Here is a 25,000-nt window from a genome sequence, read left to right as displayed (position 1 = left end):
AACACATCTCATCGTTGGGGCCTGATAAATTGATATTAATAAAACAATAACCCCCCTTGATGCTTGAACTGATAAACACAGCGTGTGTGTGAATATATGTTATGTGCCTAATGTGTGTGCGTGGGTGTTTGCTTATCTGCAGGGACCCATCGGCAGGTCTTTTATTTTGCAGGAAATACATTTGCGTAGTACGTTTAACTTTATCTGATGCCAGACATTTGATGGGGACCAGGGGAAGAATTGTCTGATGGATAGTGTTTGTAAGACCTCATTTTGATGCCATCCCTACCTGTTCTAATTACTCGATCTGAATTCACCGAGGACTGCTTCCTGTTCCTCTGTTGCTGCTGTGTGTGTGTGTGTGTGTGTGTGTGTGTGTGTGTGTGTGTGTGTGTGTGTGTGTGTGTGTGTGTGTGTGTGTGTGTGTGTGTGAGTGTGTGTGTGTGTGTGTGTGTGTGTGTGTGCGTGTGTGTGTTGGTGACTCAGAGATCAGAGCTGACAGCCAGAAGGTGCCACTGAGACATAGATGGCAGCTCTTTTGAAAATTCGCTCGGCCGTGCGTTGTTCAGTCGTTCTTTCTCCTTGACCCCCTCTCTCTTTATGAGTGAGTGTCCGTGTTATCTCATGGTGTATGTGTGCACCGGGCCATGAATGGGTATGATATGCACGCTCACTCACACGTTTTTATTTCCACAATAGAGACACTATTTTCCTAGAACCCGGAGTTGCATTTCCTGAGGGAACTTCATTTAAATGTTCCACTACTTTGCTAATACTGCTCTGTCGCTTGAATGTGTCTTAGTGGCTCCTCTGAGTGATTCAAATGAGGAATGATGGTGTCTCGCGTCACCCGTTTTAAAACAAATCGGTACAAACCAGAAAGGGACAGCATAGCATTGGAATGGGGGAGACTATTCGACTATTCAGGATGCAGCTTTGTGTTAAAAAGCTAGGATAGGCCATTTACTTTAGCAGCATTTCCTTTCAGATATTTGGAAATTCTCTCTTTACAAATGTTAAAAGTAACAGTCAGTAGAAATGATCCCAAACCGGTGTCTGTGGCTGTTGCAGGCCTGTAATAAGCTTGTCCAATCATTTCATCCGGCAAGAACGAAATGATTCGATGGCCTACCTGCCTTTCTTCCCTACTCGGCAACATGCTCTTACATTCATTGTGCATGACTATGTCTTTCACAAGGCTATAGGTCTTATTGCTAAAGCTAGCGAGCAGTTCATGTATTTTAGGGGAGTGGCTTTGGAGGAAGGCCTTTTTTCAGTTGGATAGCGTCCAAATCTAGCTGACTCCTGGTGGTTTCCTCAAATTGCCTACCCTAGCTTTAAGTCCAATGAAGCATTTACACAAATGGCCCGCCCACTGCCCCGCCCCCGTCCTCCTGTATTCCCTCCTTTTGAGGCAGGGGATCAAATAGAGTTTAAATAACACTGGTAATCTGATGTTGTAACCTCGACCAGAGGCGTAAACATAAAGGCCAGGGATCAAGGGTCTGTTGAGCCGGGCGGAGGAGAATAAAAGCGCCTCTTTTTAGAATGTCAGATGCCAGTGCTAATCCAAAATAGGATAAGCTGGCGTGGACGATAATGTCGAGTTGCGTGACTGTAATCAAGCTTCAGATGGGCAAGCCACATTGGCCCTACGCATGCACACATGCACACACAAGCGGACATTTGCACACACATACGCACACACACACACCACACACACACACACACACACACACACACACACACACACACACACACACACAGGCACGAGTATAATAAAGTGGGCCCAGGGCTCTGATATAATAAAAGTCAGATAAGTAAACCATATCATAACTGCAGTGAGAGAAAACACATCAGAGGCCGGTGGCTCCGATTCCTGGTCGACTCTGCTGTTCTCGGATCAATGGCCGCCGTATGGTGTACAATAAGACCATCCTAGCGCTAATCATATCATGCGCTTGCACAAGGCATGCGCACGTCTTCACCATTGGTGATGGCGCTCACCGGTTAGTGAGAGTTACACATAGACGTGAGTACAATTCGCTAAATGAGCGTGTTTTAATCAGAACCCTGTACCCTGAAAAAAAAAACACACGCATCGTTTATTTCCAGAGCTGGTAGAAACACGACGAGGGAGAAGAAGAGTAGCTGGGTATGGAGCCGTTGCGCGTGCAGCCAGCATTAGTCACACCACAAACCCTCCTCTTTCTTCCAGTCGCTGAAGCGGTGGCACCTTGGCCCCGATGTCAACGCAGGAGCGTAACCGCTGGTTCTGGGAACGGCAGGAACAATGTGTTCAGGGGGCAGCCTGTGGCGTATCACCATGTTTCCTCTGTTCCAAAAGCCCATCTGTCTTCCCTGCACACAAGCACAAGAAAAGGATCAGCCCGTTCCAAACCCTTCTTCTCCTTCTTCTTCTACTACTTCCCCAGAGTTCCCTGTCCATGTCACCAGGATGGCTTGTATTTTATTGTATTTTTCTATTTTCTGCTGATGGCGCGCAGTCTTCGCCCGTGACGACCTCCTATTTCAGATTCATGCTACGGTGCGGCGCCTCTACCAGGGAGACGGCCGTCGGCACACACACAGCTCTCTGCTGCAGGCCCCGCTGGGCAGCTGTTAAATACGTCTCAGCACTCGCACACCGTTACTCATTTACCTTATACTGTTCCTTGTTACCGAGTCAGGCTTATAGGGAGTCTGTTTGCCTGTTGCCTTTAGGCGGTGGCTGCCTGAAATAGGTGCCAGAAAATGCTCTGTTAGCAGCGTGCTGCCGAGGCAGAATTGGTAATCGGAACTGGGATGTTAGGATGTGTGGTGTACTGGCTCTTTGACACCCATGTTCTCCTTATCTCTGTGGTACAAATTGGTGAGCGATTGGTGATTAAATGTAGAATGAGCCAGTGCCCTTGTCGGTGGGCCATGCCATTATTTCCAGTTTAATTTACAGGCTTGTATTTCATTTGCATTCAAGTTGTTTTTCATGTTGAGGGACAATGTAGTTCTACATGGCCTTAACAGGATTCTGAACCAGGCGGCAAGTCCTGTTAGCAGAGGTGATGGTAGAGGAGGGAAGTGTGCTGCGAGTCACAGTACACCTCCCTCCCAAACACTTAACATCATCCTAATCATGTCCCAAATGGCTGCAGTTATTGCCCTTAATGGTTTCAGTATTCATGGTTCAATGTTGCAGTGTGTCTGTCTGTAGACTGTGACACGATTACCAGTTAATTTAATATTGGCTCCTCAAACAATGACTTTTCAATCAAAGTCTGTTGTTAACTATGTTGTTTCTTGCTCATATTAAAAATAGTTATTCGATTACCAAGTAAAGTAGTGTGGTATTGAATTTTTACCCGACGGCAAGGCACTGAAAGGAACAGTGTAGCCATCATGATGAGTGAAGGGCAGAACTAGTCATTTGCTGTGCTAAGGGAGGTGGATGACGGACACAAAGAGTCCTCTCGCTGTTAATCTTAGTGGTGCCACAGATTGTTTTTTTGTTCTCACCGTCTCTAGCCTTAATAGGCTTCCTTCCGTGTCGTGCTACCGCCTGTGTGGTGTGTTGGCTGATGGCCACATTTTAGCCTCCCTGTTTATCTGTTCATTTAACTGTGATTCCTTGCTTGTCTGCTGAGGGCATGGGGTTTATACATTGAGGGAGATTGGTGAATCTCTAGCCTTGCCGGTTAAACTGCATGGCTCATGTGTTAATGTCCACTTGAGTAGCAAGATGTGTTGAAAAGCTGTCCCCTGCTGTTAAAGTAGGAAAACCTGCCTGCTCTCTTGGCTTTAAAATCTTTAATCCATGAAATGTTAAAGCACTTGGTATCCAACCTAAAACGATCAATGGTCCTTTTCAGTGAGGTAATGGTGGGAATGGTCTTGGCTGACTCATTATTTATTGCACATACCGCCTTCTCCTCACCTCCTCAGGGGTGATGGGGCGGCCCTGGGAAGACCTCTGACTCCATGGTTTGCCCTCTCAGGCTCAAAACACATTAACTGCGACCTCTGTTACCTACAATTCGTTTCAGAGACACTGGTACTCCTACTCCAAGTGCAGCCTGGTTACCACCTGTGGCTTCATCAATTATCAACCTATAAAGTATTTTTTCATTCAGTTAATTGAAAGCTTGTGTGTGATTCTTTTTGGGGAATATCATATTGCGGGGTCTGCTGTTACAAGTCAATTAATCTGCCTGCTTACTTGTTGGCAATGTCTTGTTTCACCATGACTTTTTATTGAGGCTTCAGGGCAAAGTGTGTTTTATTATTTCTCAGCTGCATCAATTTATTAGGCGGTAATTAAGTGAATTTTCATCGTCCTTCAATCCCAGAGCCCAGAGAGTGATATGACCATGAACCAAATTACTCCAGGTTGTTTACAGTTAATGCATGCATATTAAGGATAAAAATTGTTGTTTGTGCTTTAATGTTCTCTATTCCTGTTTTCAGTAAATGGCCCTTTCGTCAGGGTTTGTTTGTTTCTCCTCTTCCTTCTTCTGTCCTTTTTTTCACCTTTGTATTTCACCGTTATTGCCTTAAATTATCTTTGTTCTTTTTCCTTCCACCTTCTTTCTTGCACCAAACATTTTAGTCAACTTCTCTTTTTTATTTTATAATTCCTCTTGCGTCTTCAACTCCACTATTGTTTACAAAATGCATTGTGGAAGCGATGCATTAGCGAACATCCAGCTCTGTCCAAATACGCAGTCCCCAGACTGCTTTCAAGGCAGGTTTTTGTGTAGAAAGAGTGGAGTATTCAAGAAAGTAGTAGGAGTGACTGTGCTTCATGCTGCTAAACCCAGGGATCTACCTCAGAACAACAACAGATGTGGCTTGAGAACGCACAGAAACAAGTCAGAAAACACAGTGGGGCCCTGTTCATTGCATCATTTATATTAAGGCGCAAATTGTGTCATTCATGGTTCTTTATGGATATTCCTTTAAGGATACGTTTTTTACAAAAGGCCGACGTTGGTGAATTTGAGTGATCTGATGTATGATGTAGGATGTTAGTTTACACAACTGTCACAGATAATGGGCTCTGATAACTGCCACCATGTTGTAGATCTATTGGTAGGTTATATGGTGTGGTGAGGTTATCTGTGAAGGAACACTTTGCCGCTGAATCCAGGGGCCAACGATTCCTCACAGGCGCATTCCAGAAGCATTTCCAATGGCTTCCGCTCATTGCAGATGGACCTGAGGCAGAAACGGCTGACTATCAAAGGACTTGGCCCGTTGAGTACGGCTGTGGGTCACTGATGGAGAGAATTTGCATTAAGTTGCCTCGATTCAACTCTATGCTAATGCAGCCAACCAGCACAAACCTGACACTGGATGAATGCATTACGAAGCATTTATTAGGAGGCAGGCATTGCAGATAGAAAATACGAATTAGGATTCCGCAGCTGCATCGCCTATTTCCCCATTCAAATGTCTGCAGAAATGACTTTGAGTCTACTGATTAAGGGGAATAAGTTCAACGGAGAGAAAAAGTTTCTGAAGCCCTGCTACTCGCTGCTGTGTTTCTCGTTTTCTCGTTTTCTTTTGGAATCAGCGAACCAAACCGCTGACATCCCGACATCAAATGTCCTCCAATCAGCTGCCAGAGTTCTTATCATACCATCAAAGCTTACATGCTTCTCTGTGTATCCTCCACAGACACGGAGAATGCATGTACCTTTACCCAGTCACCCGTCTCTCGTGAGTCGATGCAGCAGCCTCGGCAGGGCTGCCTGCGTGAATGTTGGTTCCTCCTCGTTGCGCGGGCTTGCTCTCCGTCGGGCCGTGGGTTCAGTCGCTCGCGTATACCCTGCTCCTACATCTCCCCCTTTGTTCCACTCCCCTCACTCCCTCCCTCCGTCCCGCCCTCCCTCCCTTCGTTCTCCCTCTTAGCCCGGCCTTGTGTGTCTTAATGATGCTCCTACCCAACGAGCCGACGAGGTCGTGACCCCCCCTGGCCCCTGTCGGCCCCCCTCCCACCGCCGAGGGGGTGAACACATGAGCAAAGAAAATGAAGAAATGGAGTGAAGGTTTCCGCTTGGCCGAGCACTGGGTGTGTGATGGAGTTAGACAGCTGTAGATGTGGATCCAGTCCCGAGATTCAGACGTCCAGGCCTCACAGGGCTTTGGGAAGGGGAGGGGGACAGAGGGGTTGTGGGGTTGTGAAGATAAGGTGCGCTTTATTTCTTAACTCCAGATGAAGCGTGAAGAGGACAGTCAATCTTTAAATCCCCCCCTTCCCCGACCCAAGCGCATTCTAGAACACTTAAGGGATTTCTTTTTTTCTTCGTGACGTTTGCTTCCAGGCTTATACAAACGCATTTCAAGTCTTCGCTGGATGTACTGCATTTCACGCTAGGATCCTCGCCGGAGTATAAATCACACCAGTTGATGTTGACTGTGTAGACAGAGAATTATTCATGATTCACTTTGCCAGTGCGACAGATTATTATAATATAATGGTAAATTAGACTCACACTAATCCAGTTGTTGCATGTACACTATACGTTTATACCAAGCCATTGTTCCGAGTCCATTCAAATGTGCAGCTGTACATTTTGATATGGATATGATGCTAATGGGTTTTCATTCCAGCAATGCAAAAATGAATTTGTTTCTTGATGGCTTTTAATGTTGGCATTTTAAGACATTAATAATGTGCTTCTTTCCACCAAGTCTCCAAATCTTTAGAATTGTCTGCCTAATACCTAGAATGCAACACCACATTTAATGTTAAGAGGGAGAAATAATAATTCTCTTTGGGAATATTGCTCTTCTCCTGAGGATTTCTACAGCCGCCACCGAGAGATAAACCTTGACTAATGATTATTTCTCTTGCCTGTTAAAGCAGTACTCTTTGTGTGTACATTTATGTTCACACATTAATGTATTCTCTCTCTCTCTCTCTCTCTCTCTCTCTCTCTCTCTCTCTCTCCCCCCACCCATCTCGCCGGTGCAGGATCTGAAGAAGGTGCTGTCGTTCCCCCCGTACCCTGGGGAGTTTCTGCACCCGGTCGTGTATGCCTGCACGGCGGTCATGTTGCTCTGCCTCTTCGCCTCCATCATCACCTACATTGTACACCACAGGTAAGCCCCTGCTCCTCCTCCTGCCTGCCCTGACCCGCAACCTCCCTTCCCTCCCACACAGGCCTCCCGCGCTCTGCTGCGCGGGCGCCGCCCACCATGGCTGTCTTGCTACATCCCCGTATTAACTTTCCACCGGAGGAGGCTTTGGTGTTTGGACAGCTACTTTGGAGAAGAGACTTGAACTAACACACAGCACCAACCTAGCTTATGGAAATCCTCTTACGAACATTTCAAATCAAAGGCTGTCTTTGGGCCATGTGGTGCTACTTACACAGCCCTGTAATACCAGCAACATGTGAGGATCCGATTTTTTTTTACAAACATTCTGATCCCATATATTTCAGAAGTTCAGGTCAGGTAGTAAATACTCTATCTTTCAAGGCTACTAGTCATTGAGAAATCATTCAGCCTCCATACTGCGAGCAACATACGGAGAGAAAAGAAGTAAAGTCTGGTGTGGCTTCCTTGTCTGTGTGTTCCAAAGATGGATACAAAGGGCCTCTGTTGGCCCCCTAGTGGCCAGAAATCAATGAATGCAGAATGCATAATCTCGATTCTCATGCAGACTAATCTACCATCTTTCGGTTGTTGATTGTGGTAGCTTTTTTTTAATGTGTACCTGCTGCAACAGCTCCTCATAGGAGTGTGTGAGTCAGACCATTTTCCGCTGTCAAACACTGCAATCCTCCTAACTCAGGTTCCAGAAATCTTGACTGTAATGTGTGGGTGTGTGTGTGTGTGTGTGTGTGTGTGTGTGTGTGTGTGTGTGTGTGTGTGTGTGTGTGTGTGTGTGTGTGTGTGTGTGTGTGTGTGTGTGTGTGTGTGTGTGTGTGTGGGGTGTCTGAATAGTCTGTGTAAGAGAGAGAGTAGGAGATAGGATCGAGGAGATTGATAGACCGTTTTTGTATCACAAACAGTGGTTGTCTGATTCCTAAGTGCAATTAGATTATTTTAATGCGTTTATCCTATCCTTTTTGATCCCCTTATTGTGTTCGGAAGTGGTTGATCAGACTAATGCATAGATCAACCGGAATCTCCTGAAGGGTCTTTGTTTGATATTGACCTTGGCAGACGGAGAGTGAGCTGAGTGGTGTACATGTACCGTGCCTTTTGCTGGTCCGCACAACTCTTTATTCAGCCAACTCTTTATTCAGTCTCATGCCATTAAAATGGCATGAGGTGTATGAGCATATGGTTGATCGTGCCTTACCGCATGTTGTCCTCAGTCCCTTTCAACAGAATCCTTATTTTTTATGTTAGTAAAATGACGCAATGACTATGCGGAAAATGTATTGAGTCAACTTTGTCATCCTGAGTCATCTTTTTTTTATTTTATGTTTTGCATAAACCATGTAGCGCGGTGCAATCACCAGCGTCTGTGTCATCCGGGACACAGGCGGGGTGCGGCTGTCTGCAGTCAGACGAGCCATCGCAGCTTGTCTGGGATCCACACTGCACCTCGTCTCTCTGTGTGTCTGCTGCATCGCCCAGCCCCACCGGGCTCACAGCACAAGAGATAGATCCATTCTGCACGCCTACCGAAAAACCACACCGCAACGACGAACACTGTGTGTGTACGTAGGTCAAAAGGCTGGCACTAAAGATTGTATATTTTTAATGGCTAAACACGTGGAAATGATTTGGAGTAAGGGTCTCTCATAAATACAGCCTCCTTCTGCAATCCCTGAGGGCTACCCTCACCGCTCCAATGTTTAGAGACGCTTTGCTGCCGTGGTAGCACTCCCGTTGACGGACAGCCTCCAAATCGCATAAGAAGGGGGGAGGGGGGCAAGTGTGGAGAATGCAAAGGGGGTGGGTGTTAAAAGTGGTTGTAGGCTATAGTTAAGTCAAGTGAAGTGAAGTAAGCCAACAACAACTTGGGAGGCTGGGACATAAACACTCACACACACACACACACTTGAGCACACATGCCTACTCACACGTATATAAACAGAAACCGCACAACTTCGTGTGGGATTTGTCTTTGTAGCTCTTTGTTTTTGTCCTTATTTTTTCTAGCTTTTTCTCTGTCTGCACGCGTCGATGCAGGCGACTGTCGTACTTCATCATCATTTAAAAAAATTCTATTTAGCCGACACGTTTATCCAAATTGATTTACAGTGAACCCATTCTGTAATTTCCTGATTAATTACCATGTACATTAGGGCATCTTTCTGGGCTGATAGTCAAATATGGATGGTTTTTATTTACCTGGTTAAGAAAGGCACACTTTTGGGCCATTTGGACGATATTGACAGGCTACACTTACTTTCAACTGTAGCCCATGGATGAAAACGCGGTTCCTCGTAATATTTTACGACGCGCATCCACCAGGAGAGTTTCTCCTGACTCGACACCTTCTGCACAGAGATGCTTAAACTAAAATGCCGCAACCAGCATCACCAGGCCAAGGCGGTGAGCGACCGCACTCCGCACCCCTCGCTCGTGTTGCGGCGGGGAGACTTTTAATACGTGCTGTGAATTCATGTGAGTTCAGCAAAAAGGAAAAAGAATCCCACCCCCAGATAAATAAAGGTTATAACCCATCCCTCCCCCCCCCCCCCTCCTCTGGCAGGGATGTAGAATGAAGGAGAAGAGGAGGTGAAGCAGACAGGAGGAGGACAGGGACTGATAGGCTGTCCGTTTTACCAAATAGATGAGCTCCAAAGAATGGAGCAAGGCAAAGGGCTGAGACACACCGGAGGCTGTTCTCAACAAAATGAATAGATGGGAGACTGCGCTGCTTTGTTCAGCGGATAAGTATTCATCAAACAGTCCAGTCACATTTTAGGCCCGGGAATTATTGCTATAAATCACAATCCTCTTGGTCCCATCCCCATAACAACAGCTAATAGAACTGTGAATACATTTAGAAACGGTTTTGAGTAGATATTGGGTGAATACATTTTTAGATTTTTAATAAACACGAAAAAAATCATCACCAAACTGGATGGTTACAATAATGACATTCATGACTCGATAGATGCCTGGTTACCCCAAGGATGAACACAGGAGCCAGTTCAACATTATGTCAGGGCAAGGCTAGCCCTGGTTTATGGTAAGTTTTATCAGTGTAATAGCAGAGTGCTGCCGACCAATCAGAGGGTTCGGTTGAAACTACCCTCGTATAATGTGTCATAATGCGCTGTCCTATTCTGTAGATTGCATCGGCCAGAGTCGGGTTGGGGAGGCGGTCGGGATGGAGGGGGTGGGGGGGGGTACAGTGTATGGGGGAAGGGCTGTGGTCGGTGGGATGTTTTATTCCTTACAGCCTGCAGGAGGTGGGGAAACGTGGAGGGCTGCCAGGTTAATGTAGTTGACCCAGTGTAGCCCCCGAAGCAGAGCCCAGGAAAACATGCTTCCAGGAAAAAAGTAGGGGGGGGTGTAGCGTGTTTGGAGGGGGAACGGAGACAGGGCCGGGGGGAATGGGGGTTGATTTATAGTTTCCCCCCTCCCAGGAACACTGGAGTTCAGCACCTGGACAGAGGCAGAGCGGGCGGGAAACAAACAGCACAGACCGCTTAGCTGTGCCCCAGCCCCTGGTGTCCAGACACGCTTACAGCCAGGTGTAGCGCTAGTGCTGCTGCTGCTGCTGCTGCTGCTGCTGCTGCTGCTGCTGCTGCTGCTGATGATGATGCTATAGCTGATTCCACTGCTGCTGCTATAGCCGATGCTGCTGCTGCTGTTGCTGCTGCTGCTGCTGCTGCTGCTGCTGCTGCTGCTGCTGCTGCTGCTGCTACTGTGTGTCTTCTACTGCCTCATCTGCAGTTAGCTCACGTCCGGCCAGGGGCTTCTGTCCTCCATTTTGGGGAGCCAGGAACCTCCTGCACACATTATTATATGTTTAATCTCCAAACGGTGACAGGGTGCCTGTAAAATGAATTAATGAGTCGAACTGGGGCTGATGCGTAACCGACTGTAGGAGACTGTTACTGTTACTGTCCCCTGACCTACATTTTCTCTCACTCTCTTATTTGTTTTGGTGGGCTTGCATGGAATGAGGTAATGGGACCTTGGTGGCATGCCCCAGGGTGAAGTAGCAGGCTGACTGATGCCGTATTTAACAGACTGAGGATTGGTGTTCGGTGGGACTCGTGGATGTTTCAATCAACCCAGTCGACTGAAACCAGTCGTCTGTTATTATTTCCTCGCTGAGCTTGTCCAATATTTTCTCATTGTGTTTGGCCATGAATCACTGCGCACTCTCTCTCACATGGTAGAAACAATGGTGCTAAGAACATTTTAGGTTTATTATTAGATTCTTGTTTTTTTCGCCTTCTCCAAAGGCGTCCAAATGCTGCTCAGCAACTTTCTGCAGTTTGTTGTACTTTTTTTTTGTTGTTGTGGCAAGCCATTATTAAAGCAATTATTTTTTTAGAAAGAAAAGTTGAAAAGCCGAAGATGTATTTCAGCCAAATCTGCAGCTTTGAAATAAGTAAATGCCAAAAACCTCTGCATGATAAATAATGTTAAATTAGTCCTCATTCAGGACTAGGTAATAAAAGCTATTTGTTTAAAAGAAAGGCAGTTAACGACCAGGCTATCATCCTATTCTTCTGAGTGAGGAGACAAAGTACGACTCTGGCTGTGTTGCGTGGAACAGTTTCCTTGAGGTGAAACGCCACGATAAAACAGATTAGAAAAGGGAACATTTTCTTTCGCTTTTTACCTATTCCTTTGTTCTGATGTCTTCTGCTTGTCTCCTTGGCAGCGCGATCCGCATCAGTCGGAAAGGATGGCACGTGCTTCTCAACTTCTGCTTCCACACGGCTCTGACCTTCGCTGTGTTTGCCGGTGGCATCAATCGAATCAAATACCCTATCATCTGTCAAGCAGTAAGTGCATTCCCTTTTCATTTGTCCTGATGTAGTGTTTTTTTCCCCTTTTCCTTCAGAATATTGATCATGAATGTCTGTTTTACTGTAGATGCCCGCAAGCCCACAGCAAAGACTATGCTACTAATGTAATTTTTTTTTGATACCCTGGCCCATTTTTTACTCTTTGTTTTCCCCTTCGACGCTTGGAAATACGTGCTTGTTGCTCCTGGTAAGACATTTAAAATATTGATAGAATATACCCTTGTGGTCGTGGCTTTTTCCAACAGAGATGCATCTGGTGTCTTGATTGGGAGAGGGTTGCCATAGCCACACACAGGGATATAGACAATGTGCATATAATTGGCCAGGGTCATCCTTTTGTGGGAGAAACCGGGTTGTAATCTTGTCTTATTGCCTCTGCCGCACACTTTGTGTCTATCCAGTTAATGTTTTAGTAGCTGCAGCTTTAGTAGCCTCCCTAATTAAGCTCATTGATATCCCTGCTCAAAATGGACAAACACTACGGTACATTTCTAGGAACAGCCAGCGAGGATGGCTGGTAATGGCGATAGCGTTGGTCACTGAGCTTTTATCTCAAGGACACAAACATTGTAATGTGTCATAGTCTGTAGTCCTTCCAGATGCAGAGGCTGCTCATAAAGTGCTATCATCTTTGCATATTTAATTGACGTAGGAATTTTCTTAAAGTAATCCCTAAAATAACAAAGACTGAAGGAACTGCCGAATAGGAGGAAAATAAAACTCTGTGGACCAAATATTCAATTAATTTACCTAAAATTAAGTGCTTGGTAAGATAAGTCATTGTTACCCAGGCTGTGCTTGGTCGTGTGCAGAACTTTCAGGGGTGTTGTTGCTCTACAAAGGTAGCTTCCTCTCTCTCTTTCGATGTCTGTCTCTCTCTCTCTCTCTCTCTCTCTCTCTCTCTCTCTCTCTCTCTCTCTCTCTCTCTCTCTCTCTCTCTCTCTCTATATATCTGTGTCGGTATGTCTGTCTGCCTGTCTGTGTGTCTCTCTCTCTCTCTCTCTCTCTCTCTCTCTCTCTCTCTCTCTCTCTCTCTCTCTCTGTCATGCCCAGGGCAACATGCAAGCGAGGGAGTAAGGGAATGAGAGAGGCAGGGGAAATTTACGAGGCTATGCTAGATTGGACATATATGTTCTCCTGCCCACTGGCTGGATATATATATATGTATATATATATATATATATATATATATATATATATATATATATATATATATATATATATACATAAATATATATAGACCAGAGATTGGCGGCCAGAGATTGATGCCCAAATCCCAGACTGAGCCCTTCGCTCCCATCCCTTCTTTCATTCTGTAATTTGCACAATCCCTCTCATCATCCTCCCTCCACTACCTTTCTTTTGTACGCTGCAGTGCATTCTGGGAGGGAGGTGGCGATGGGTCAGGGCGGTTAATGTTTTGCCGCCTCGGCCGTTCCTGTCACAAGCACTTTAGCCGTCCTCTGTGTCTCGCCGTGCACTGGTTCCACCCTGTAGCCCTACAGCGGAGCACCTGATTGGCTACCGAGCACTTCTCGTGGCCCGGGCTGGTGTAAGAGGTAGAGTCACTCATTTATCCATCCTGGACGCCTGTCTCTCATTCCACACACCGCCAACCTCGCCTGGCGGTGATACCGTATAAGCTCTGGGCAATATGGATGATGTTTTTGTTTGTTATTGGCCCATCGTGGGCGGAGACAGACTGGATCAGCCTGGGTAATTAGTCCTCGCCGTTTTAATTGATTGATGGATATACATTGAACGACTCCCTCCTCGCACCGAATCAAGATGTGCGGCTACCTATCTGATTGCAGGAGAATACAAGTGCAGAATGTTTAAAAGCGATGACTTAACAATACATTGCCCCAACCACTGGCACAGGGCCCATCCGGGGGCTCTAGCTGGCCATTCTCCACTCCTTTCGCTCTGCACTTCCCCCGCGGGCTCCTTTGCTTATTTAGCACTTAGACCACCAGGGGAGCTATGTATGGATGCTCCTCAGAGACTATAGCTCAGCATTCAATAGTATCACTCCAGACATACGGGTCTGTAGAGTCTGACTTAGACCTCCCTGTTCCCACCTGTGCCTCGATAACGGACTTCCTCACCAACTGCCAACAAATGATTTGACTTAGCCCCCACTCTCCTACCCCCTCATGATCCACATCGGCTCTAGGCAGGGCTGAATCCATTCCTCTATGGACTCATCCTTGGATACGCCTATGGCTGCACTCCAACCGACCCCACCGACACTATCATCAAATTCACAGATTTTACAACTATGGTCAGGGAGAGAAGAGTCGGCCTATAGAGAGAAGGTCCAGAGAGGGACCCTGTGGTGCTTAGCCAACAACCTGACGCTGAACACCACGAAAACAATGGAACTCATGATGAACTCCAGGAAGCACTGCATGGACCCAGCCCCGCTCTACGTCAGCAGGGACTGAGTGGGAAGGTGTCCTCACCTTCTAATTCCCGGGTAGCCACTCTGGGGGCCTCTCTTGGACTGCAAACACCACTGTGGTTGTTAAGAAGGCCCAGCTGCGAGTACACTCCCTCAGATTGCTCTGCAAAAGCCTGATGCTGGAGGAAGAGCTGTTTGAGGGCCATCTACGGCTCCTACAGCGAGAGTGTGCTGGGCGGACTGTATCTCAGGGAGGTACACTGTCTGCTCAGCGTCAGACAACAGAGCTCTCCAGAGGGATCAACACTCCCATCAAGTCCCTGGAAGATCTCTCCAGCTCTTGCTGCCTCTGCATAGCCAAAAACCTTCTTAAAGGATTTGGCCGTTTGCTAAGACCCCAGGGTAATTGATGATATTTGGCCATTCTCCGTTCGCGTTCTTGTCTAAACTTCAGCTTGCATTTCACCAAGAACAGTCTCAATTCCTGCAAGTGCTCTCGACACTCGCCATTTCACCAAGGATCGGTTGGTAACTTGGCAGCACAGATATCCCGGTATTTATTTTGGCATTCAAGCAAGGGCCGACAAGTAACAGACTAGTACAATGGGGGAATATCATTTCAATTTACTCATGCTATTTCATCACTAAATCACCTCTACCCATTGTTGATGGCAGGAATCAATTGTTTTGAATGTTAGCAGTTTTACGGAAATTTATGAAGAGAAAAAAAAATTCGGAGTTGAGAAGCTAGCTAGCCAGCCGGCCACTAGCGCTCACAGACCCCTCGCCCCACAGACCCCTCACACCCACATACCACTGCAGCTAACGGAGCAAACGGTGGAGGAAAAGCAGGCCAACAACTGTATAACAAATGTAATAAATTTAACAACAGAGGCACTATAAGTCGTTATTGTTTTTATTATAAATATAAATTAAATTGTTGGTCTACAGTTGAGGAGCAATCAGCTGAGCTTCCATTGTTTTGGGGGAAAATCCCAAGGGGTATTGCGCAATACGGGCAAGAAATGCATCGTCTCAGACTGTCAATAGCGTTCTGTGTGCTCATGACCTTGCAAGCACATGCTTCCAAGTACGAGTAGCAAGTACGTTCTCCCGAAGAAAAAAAAGTTGCCTCTTTGCATTCCTATCGGTGAGAAACGCCTTTTGTCTATGTTAAGTTGTCAATCAGCCATGGATTTTGCTTTTGAATAGAAGAAGCACAGTTTCTCAGTCCTTGAGCATGCGCAGTGGCCTGTTTGTAGTAAGTTGTCAAACACAGCCATAAATCTGCAATATTTTCGGCGCTCTGATCATTAGGCTACCTGTGACGCCCCGCTGACAGGTTACCCCGCGTAGACTAACCAGCCGGAGGCAGATGATGATATTGTTGTGGCAGAAGTGCATCAAAAGTAGCCTCTGAATCACAGCGCTTAATGATCTGTGTTTTCGTAGGCTAACTGGCGGTTGTTGTGAATAAGAGACTATTCTGAACACATTTGAAGTCTTTCAAAGTAATTCAAGTAATATTCCCCTCACATGACCAGGAGATAGACTAGTGTAACTCTGGAGGGAGATGGAAGCGGCTCACCCAAAGCAAATGCTAACCCAATTCCGTATTAAACAACTCATCTGATTACAATGGGAAAACGCCAATTTACAGATATCTCTGCGTAGCCCTTTAAGGACTCTTTTCACCCGTTGCCCTCTGGCACATGACATGAGAACCGTTTCTTTCCCTGGGCCATATGCACCTTTAATGTCAAGAAGCAGTGAGTAGCCCTCGTGTGCAATATGAAGATGTAGACTGTCTTCTTAGGGCAAACCAACAGGATCTTGTGTGATTATTATATTTATTCTAGCGCAACAACATTCATACTGGTGCATTGATACCTTTGTTCTAGTGCAATTGCTACTTCATTCATCATGTTTACTTATTTTTTTCGGGCCTGTATTGCCGGCTGTGGATGTTGATGTGTCTACAGGCTGTTTTTTTGGATTGTATGGCTTGGTTTCCCTGTGTCTTCTATTTACCTGGTTCTTTCTATGCACTGATCAGGTGTACAACTCCTAATTTGCTCGTATTCTGAACACAATAAAGGCTCTGTATTCTATTATATTTAAAATACAGCTCTTTATCTCATTTTGTCCCCGGAGGAGACTTTAGCATGTTTGGTGCCGTCCTCCTCTTCCCAATCAGTCCTTCCAGTGATAACTCTCAGCCGAATCGGGCACCAGCCCAGATTGCCTGCTCATCCACAGGGGACCAGGCAGGCCCCACCAGACACAATTTGGGATAATTACAGAGCCGCTGGAGGAAACGTGTGATAATCCACACATATGGATTCGAGTGCATCACGCGCAGATGTGCGCATAATAACGAACACGCGCCGACACTCACAGTGCGCACATGCAGGGATCTGCCCGAGAGGAGGCTTCGAGGGGATCTGAAGCCACAGCTTTAGCAGATCTCGCAGCTGGTTAAGCCACCACATCCCAGCTCCTTCCTGATCTCCCTCATTGTCCTCGCAGTCATCCGGCCGCCACGGCTCCGTGTCGTTCTCATCTGCCTCACATTTCCCCCTCAAACCCACTCATCCTCATCCCCCCCTAACCTCGACCTCTCTCTCCGTCCCTTGTTCCAGACGCGTCCTCCTATGTTTTTCTCACGTCAATCTATAACCATTTTCGTGTACGGCCTACTCCTCCTCTCTAACATTACTCACTCCATCTCTGTCTCTGTGCTCCTCTATCCATCCCCGTCGATCTTGTCGCCTCCTGTCGTGTGTCGTCGGGGGCCCCTCCTTGGCGAGGCGGCATGTAAGGCTGTCAGGGGTAATAAATGATCACACCCCCCTCACACCCGCAGCCTTTGTGTTTCCGTTGTTTGACCTTCTCCCGGCGACCACGAATACACAATCGGCTGTGCAGAAAAAACGACACAGTCATTAATTAACCTGAGATGCGGTTCATTTTTTTTTTTTGTGAAACATGGAGGCAGTGAAGGTGACCTCCCTTCTTAAGCGGTGGCCCGCAGGGTTGCGGTACCTGAGCGGGGCCTTCGGTTCGGGCACGGCTGTTAGTGTGCCACCGTGACATCACACGTTAGGAGAAATGCCAGGCGAGAGAGAAAAGGTGTACCTGCTGTAATTTACGTTTCAGCCCATTGACTCCATTCCGACCATTAGTCTGGGCCAGGATCCATCACGTAACTGGGTGGTGGGGGGAGAGCAGCGCAAGGCAAGGTGCCAATAGAGATCAGCTTTTTAAGAGATCAATAGAATCAGATGCATTGATGAGCATATGAACATTGACCTCTTATACATATTATTTAGCGCATGGAACCTCTCTACAGATATGAATATGATGATGTAAATGAATATTCCTCAGCATTAAACACTGAGAGAATGGTGCTGTAGGAATTGTGATAGCTTGTCATTGACGAAAGCATGAAAAACGTTAATTTGTGTGACCAGCATATCAATAATTTGCCATACATCTATATCAATTTCGATGATCGGATATGTTGTCATGTTATAGCAACAGCTGCATAGTGTAGTGACAAGGCTGCTTTCCTCCAAGCGAACTGTACATGTGCATGCCTGCATGGCCTTGTGGACATGGCTTTGGGACAACCTAATGAGCAATTAGGCTAATAAAATATCCGGCTGATTCAGTCATTAAATTCATTCCACTGTTCCACTTGACATTCTTATTGATTGGTATAAAATGTGCATAATAATGATGTGTGTAATTTCTGTACTCCAATTAAACACATTATTAGAACCTCAATTCCATTGCAATGTAGGCATCACTTTATGAATTACTTCTGACAAGTGGAAATAATGCATCTGTTTAATTTCCCAGAAAATCGATAAATATGACTCATTTGCGGAGGTCTAATCGTATGCTGGCTCCTCGGTTTTTTTCTGTTGCGGTACAAGAGGAGCCGTGGCCTTCTCAGCCACTAAGGGGCTATGCTCTGAGGACAAGAGGGTTCAAAATAGCTTTCTCCCTCAATCCACCAATCCATCCAGTAACCGTCCTTCCGTCTTTACACGCTAATTCACTGTCAGGGTCAGCGTAACCTATTCTGCTGACGATCAGGCAGCGCACATTCGCACAACAATCACAAGCAACAATGTTTTCCCTGCTTGCGATCACACTATAGTCCATGACGTTGCTCCTCCTTACTTTGGTTCTGGGCTACGAAACCATAGCTAGTAAGCATTGCGGTAAAAATGTTACATTTGAGTACATTGAAATCTTTCAGGCTTCAAACACCGGTAGCTTTGAAGCGCTACCACGACCCATTGCTTACTGATGCTTCAATACTGAAGAGACAACGACTGTGGAGCAACTGGAACCTGCTACAGGGTTGTTAATGTTCCACTGAATGGACAAGATGTACTCCTTAGGCATAAGTCCAGTTATCCATTGTGGTTTGAGTCATCAGTGACGGTGAACAGTGAAGAAGGCGGACTCGGATGATAACAAGAAAATAAATGAGCACAATATTCGTATATTTCATGCCTTGAAATTGTTGATGACTCATTTAGCCTTCACTGCTTAATAGCAAGTCCAGTTGATAAGAAGTAGGACAGAGTGCTTTAGCTTATCTAGGAGGCAGTCTCTTAGATGTGATTTATTCCTCAAGGGAACTCATTTGTTTTCTGGCAAAATTCACAATCAATATTGAACAGATTTTCAAAAACTCATTGGGAGTTTTATTGTGCATTAAAAACATACATTGTCAAGAACCATTACACAAGTGTATTAAGCCCTCAGTAGCAAACATGGAGTAATAATAAGATTGCTCAGCGAAAGAAGCAAATTAAGAAGGGAAACGAGCAACCGGTCGAGTGTACAGTCTGCCCCCTAGAGGTCAGAGAAAGATTAATGCGCCTTATGTATCTTGCACATTTTATACAAACACCGCTCCCAGCATGCTGGCCAACAACATCGCTCACCGCTGGCCCCATCCCAGGACTATGAGCCTCTAATCATAACGTTTAGAAGGTGAAGTACTAAGCTGGTTTGGCTAGGTACACGTTGAAATCCTCCTTTCCAAAGAGTCTTATGAATTCTCATCTACAAAAATATAATAACCCAATAAACGCTGGCTAGCGCGGGATACGACTACCCTTCCATTGAGGTAATGCCCGTATCATCCTTTCCCTGTGGGCATGTTTGGTCATTTAGTCATTTTCAGTTTTTAGGAGGGACATAATGTGGACCGCAAATCGGTGATTGACTCACCTGAGCCTCTCTCTCTCTCTCTCTCTCTCTCTCTCTCTCTCTCTCTCTCTCTCTCTCTCTCTCTCTCTCTATCTGTGTCGGTATGTCTGTCTGCCTGTCTGTGTGTGTGTCTCTCTCTCTCTCTCTCTCTCTCTCTCTCTCTCTCTCTCTCTCTCTCTCTCTCTCTCTCTCTCTCTCTCTCTCTCTCTCTCTCTCTCTCTCTCTCTCTCTGTGTCGGTATGTCTGTCTGCCTGTCTGTGTGTCTCTCTCTCTCTCTCTCTCTCTCTCTCTCTCTTTCTCTCTCTCTCTCTCTCTCTCTCTCTCTCTCTCTCTCTCTCTCTCTCTCTCTCTCTCTATCTGTGTCGGTATGTCTGTCTGCCTGTCTGTGTGTCTCTCTCTCTCTCTCACTCTCTCTCTCTCTCTCTTACTCTCCCTTCTCCCTGTCTCTAACCATTAAAGGAGACACATCTGGACTCTTTTCCGCACAGGCAGACCAGGGAGAATTATTGTATTCGGTGCCTGTAAGATTTATCTGTGCTGATTGCTCCGAATAAAAATGATGTTGGCGCATTGTAAATCTATGAACGTTTTCAAATCCTATTCCCTTACACCGTTCAGCTTTTGGCAAATATTCACGCAGTTTGAGTCTAACCACCTGACTAAAGTCTGTAAAACAGAGTCAGACCAATCGTACTCCCCACGACCCCCTCGTTCTCAGTCTACCTCAGGGAAACACAAGTCATGAATGTTAAAGCGCCAAGGCAGAAAAAAGAGGCCTGTTTTATGTGGGGTTTAAGTGTATACCAGTACATGCTGTACTGCCGAGGCGTCGACGTAACTGCCATTCCTATTGTCATTTGGTATTCGTCACTCGCACGTCATGTCCTCCAACTGACAGATAACATAGGCTCTCTTCCCTCCGCTGCAACAACAGGGCTTTGCTCCTATCCCAGAGAAACCCACTTCTCCCCTTGATATACTTCACTGGCAACTTTCTTATTTTATTTTGAAAACGGTCTTTCTCCTATTTTAGTGCATTTTAGGGAAGTGTGTGGGGTGAGTGAAAAAAACGCAGCCCGAGGCATCAAACAATAAATAATAAAATAAATACAGGTAGTTTCGCGTCCTTGGAGTGACATTGATTGCGTTAGCGGCGGTGGAACATTTGGTGAGCTGCTCCTCGCCCAGCCGCAACGAGCTTGATCAAGTCGGATGCGTTGTGGAACTGTCTCCGCAGCACAGATGGCGAGACAACACACCAACAATACGAGGAATACACAGGCAGTGCTCCCGAGAGCTACTGTGGTCCACAGTCTCACCACGAATGCATTAGAGATGAGATCTGGTGGCCCCCTTGACCCTGATAAATAAACGTGTGAAAGGGCGTCACACACCCTGAGGCCCTTAAGGGACCTTAAAACGGGGCAGACAACCCACATCGTTCTGACGGGCTGTACCTTGTACTTATTGTCTCACACATTCTCCCTCTTCTCTCTGGATCCAACAAATGATAATATTAGTGTTATTTGAAATTCTAATATTTTGTGTACACTTTCTGTGATATAACTACATTTTGAATCTATGTTGGCTGCTCTATGTTCATGTCTGTGGTAGGCTTTCACCCTTTTTTGGTTTGTTTTATAGACTCAATAATTAATCAATCCAAAAAAAGGATTGATAAATCAACACTGAAAATAATCTGGATGATGAGTTTATCCCTGGGGTGCAACAACCCATCCCGGCCGCGAGTGTTTGATTGGCTGGAGATCACATGGTAACCTGTGTCTCCTGTGTGTCCCCAGGTGGGCGTGGCACTCCACTACTCCACCCTCTCCACCATGCTGTGGCTGGGGGTGACGGCCAGGAACATCTACACGCAGGTGACCAAGAAGCCCCCCCAGAGCCAGGACGGAGCCCCGCCCCCCGCTCGCTCCCGCCAGCCCCTCCTTAGGTAAGCACCACCGTCCTAACGACCACACACACACTCACAGAGTCAGACACACATACAAACACATACACTCGCAGACTCCGACTCACACACACATATACACACAGACACACACACACACACACACACACACACACACACACACACACACACACACACACACACACACACACACACACACACACACACACACACACGGAAACTAACATCACCACCAGCCTGATCCAGCATGGCAGATGGTAGATAATAGGTCTGCCCGTGTGTGTGTGTGTGTGTGTGTGTGTGTGTGTGTGTGTGTGTGTGTGTGTGTGTGTGTGTGTGTGTGTGTGTGTGTGTGTGTGTGTGTGTGTGTGTGTGTGTGTGTGTGTGTGCATACCAGTATCCCATTTAACGACTCAGAATTTAGCACAGCTTGCTCTGTTTCTATTTTCTGAGGTCAAGGACTGCTCACAGCGTGAATCTACACTTTTTTCGATAGAGGGCAGGGTGAGAACAAGCTCTGAACAAGCTTTTGCTATGGTATGATCAAAGTATTATCAGTGTTTGACCTCCCACTTGCCATTCCTTTTGAAGCTTGAATCATTTGGATCAACATGTATTGAATCTAAAACACTGGGATCGGTAAATTAGTTTTCCTTCACAAATTGCAGCACAACAGGAGCAGAATATGTTTGGCATTATCTACATTTTGGCTCTTTTCTATTTTCTCTGTGTAATTAAAGTGTCAAAAGCAAGGCGTTTGCCGAAGTGCGCTTATTGACAATTTATTTATTCCCATAATTTCTGTGTTGCTGTTGGGGGCTCATTTTTCGCGTGTTTTGAACGAGGCCCGTGACGAACCCTGCGCTCGGGTGACTTATTGGAAGGTTTATCCGCAGAGACATTCTCTGGCCTCGTTACCTCGGTCTGGGCCTCACGCTATGTTGACGTTAATGTCAGACAATTCCTTGTTTAGCCCGCTCTTGGCTCCATTTCTTTGAGCAAACAGTGTCTGGAAGTGCTGTGAAAAGGAGTGGGATGGATGCAGACGGGGGCACGGGGGGGGGGGGGGGGGGTCTGGGGTGGGGGGAGGGGGGGGGGGGGGGGGATTGTCTGGGGGGGAGGGGGGATGCCTTCGTATTAATCAGCTTTAATTCCTGAATGAAGTCTCATTCACTCCTGGATTGTCTCACGTGCCTCAGAGGTGATATTGAAGCTGGAGGGTGCTGCTTAGCAACGGCAGTGGCATGAGGGAGGGAGCAGTCGTTGCCGTTGACTAGCATCTGTCCAGGGGTATATATATATATATATAGATATATATAGATATATCATTGAATGTCAATATGCAAATGAGCTTTTTTAATTAAAGTCATGCACGACGTGAACGCACGCTGCCGATGCTTATCAGAAGCACCTTGGCTTATCGGCGCCCTCCCCACCCCCGCTTGCTCCTCCGGTTAGCATGTGAGGTGCGTCTGTGTGTGTGTGTGTGTGTGTGTGTGTGTGTGTTCGTGGAAAAATAGGAGATTTACACGGAGCCGAACGACGACACCTTTGGAATGCTGTTACAAATGAGACAGCAGCCGTTGTTGTTTTGTTTCGTTCGTTTCATTTTCAGGCGTGTGCGATGGGATCGCTTCTAATTCACTTATGCATTCAGCAAGTGTTTACAAGCCAAGGTTATTCATCATTATTATGCCCTAAACAGACGGGCATCTTTCACAGAGGTAGCGAGCGCAAGCTAGCTGAGGGGGCTGTGTCGTGGGGCTTATTTCCCCTCTTATTAAGTTCACTCCTGCCAAACCACATTTGGCAGCATGTGCTTTCTAATGTCAATCTCATTGAAACAGATGTTTGGCACTTACACACGGAGCACGTACACTTGGATGCTAGTAAAATTATACTACATAGTGTGTGTGTGTGTGTGTGTGTGTGTGTGTGTGTGTATGAGCTTTGTCCGACGCAACCATTCACCAGGGAACATCTGGGGCTGTTTCTGATTGGGTGTGGGCCAGTTTAATAGCATTGAAGGAAGGACCTTTGTGTTGTTTTGTGGCTGTGTTGGTGCCCAGGGATGTGCACTGCCTGGAGGGAGGTCAAATATGTGGTACAGCAGGGTACTTATCGGTCTGAATCGTTTTCCTTGAAGCCATTAAACCGGATCTTTCTGAATATTTTCAACTGGATCGTTGACAATAATTTTGTCATGCAAGTGAATAATTGTGTAGTGATTGTGTTGTTGCCATATATGAATATTATTAGACGACTTTATGGCGATTCATCTCTACCTATTCAGCTGAACGTGAAAGGCCTCAAGCATTACTCTCTAAGTTCCCGTCCCTCCTTCCCCCCAAGTACCAAGGCCTCTTCTCCCAGGCATATCCTCAGACACCCCATTCTCACCCCTTTCCCCACCCCTGCCATCTGGATCTTGTCGAGGAGGAGGATAACTGGTCACCTCTCGCCAGGGGGAATAAGATAATGTGTGTGTGGGTGCTCTTCCGCTCAGGCTGTAGGCAGACAGGTGGGGTGGAACGGGGGGGGGCGATGCGACGGTCCAGTCGCACCGTTACAGTGATTGACTGTAATGCCGGCCGTCAGACGGCCAGACGCATCCAGACAGCAGGAGACAAATCAATTTCTCCTCTGCTCAAAATCACCCTCTCCTCTTTCGAACCCCCCCCCAAAACCTCCACATCCATTTCCACCCCGCCACCGCCACCGCCACCAGCCCTCCACCACTCACAGCAACACCAGCCCTCCATCCTCCAGCCCCACCCACCCCGGACACAGCCCTCCGTCAGCTACGTGACGGAGGTATATTGGCCTGTCAGCCGAATAAAGCAATCTGGCCCGTCCCGCCGACCTTTGGCCTGAAATCTGTGCCGTATTGAACCAGGAGATTTGAGCACCTCCACTCATCCGATTAACTCGCTGTCACAACCCCCGAAGGCTGATGCGTGCCCGACATCTTGAGTGCAATATTTCAATTTCAATACAAAATGTTTCCCCTCGCCCCCTCTTTGTCAGCGAAACAGACCCAGGCCTACAGAGCACTCCACCCTTTAAAGGACCTCTAGTTGACCAACATGTGTGGTGTTGATTAGCCATAACGGGCCATTTCTGAATCCATCCTCTAGCGACATCACAAGTGGGAGTGTCAAGGTATCTGATGTGCGATGGACAGATCAGCCAACCAGTTGGTTCGGCCCACTGGTAGGGCGGGTAGGTTGATCTTTCTATCATACATCCTGGGTTGGACAATCCCACATGTGACCTCACCAGAGGGTTGATTTTCAAATAGCCTATAATGGCTAATAAACCTCACAGCTGGTGGTAAAACAGGGGACCTTTAAGATATTAGGTGTGTTTCAGTATCGGCTAAAAAGGATTTCCCCACAACTGCTATGGTACCTTGTAGAAGACGATTGATTACTGCAATAACGTTAGCATCTCTGAGCGTGTTCAGCATGT

At 46.6% G+C, this 25,000-nt stretch overlaps 1 protein-coding gene across 1 annotated transcript in view; it reads left to right on the top strand.

Moving 5' to 3' along the window:
- Positions 1-25,000, top strand: part of adgra1b (adhesion G protein-coupled receptor A1b) — a 132,327-nt gene that overhangs the window by 100,194 nt on the left and 7,133 nt on the right. The window contains 3 exon segments of the mRNA XM_030379055.1: positions 6,974-7,101; positions 11,813-11,936; positions 21,402-21,550. Coding sequence (XP_030234915.1) covers positions 6,974-7,101; positions 11,813-11,936; positions 21,402-21,550 — 401 coding nt within the window.

The sequence above is a fragment of the Gadus morhua genome, chromosome 15 (assembly GCF_902167405.1).
Source record: "Gadus morhua chromosome 15, gadMor3.0, whole genome shotgun sequence".
In the NCBI taxonomy this organism is placed as follows: domain Eukaryota; kingdom Metazoa; phylum Chordata; class Actinopteri; order Gadiformes; family Gadidae; genus Gadus; species Gadus morhua.
The sequence above is the reverse complement of the archived record's forward strand: the minus strand, read 5'-3'. Positions and strand labels throughout refer to the sequence as shown.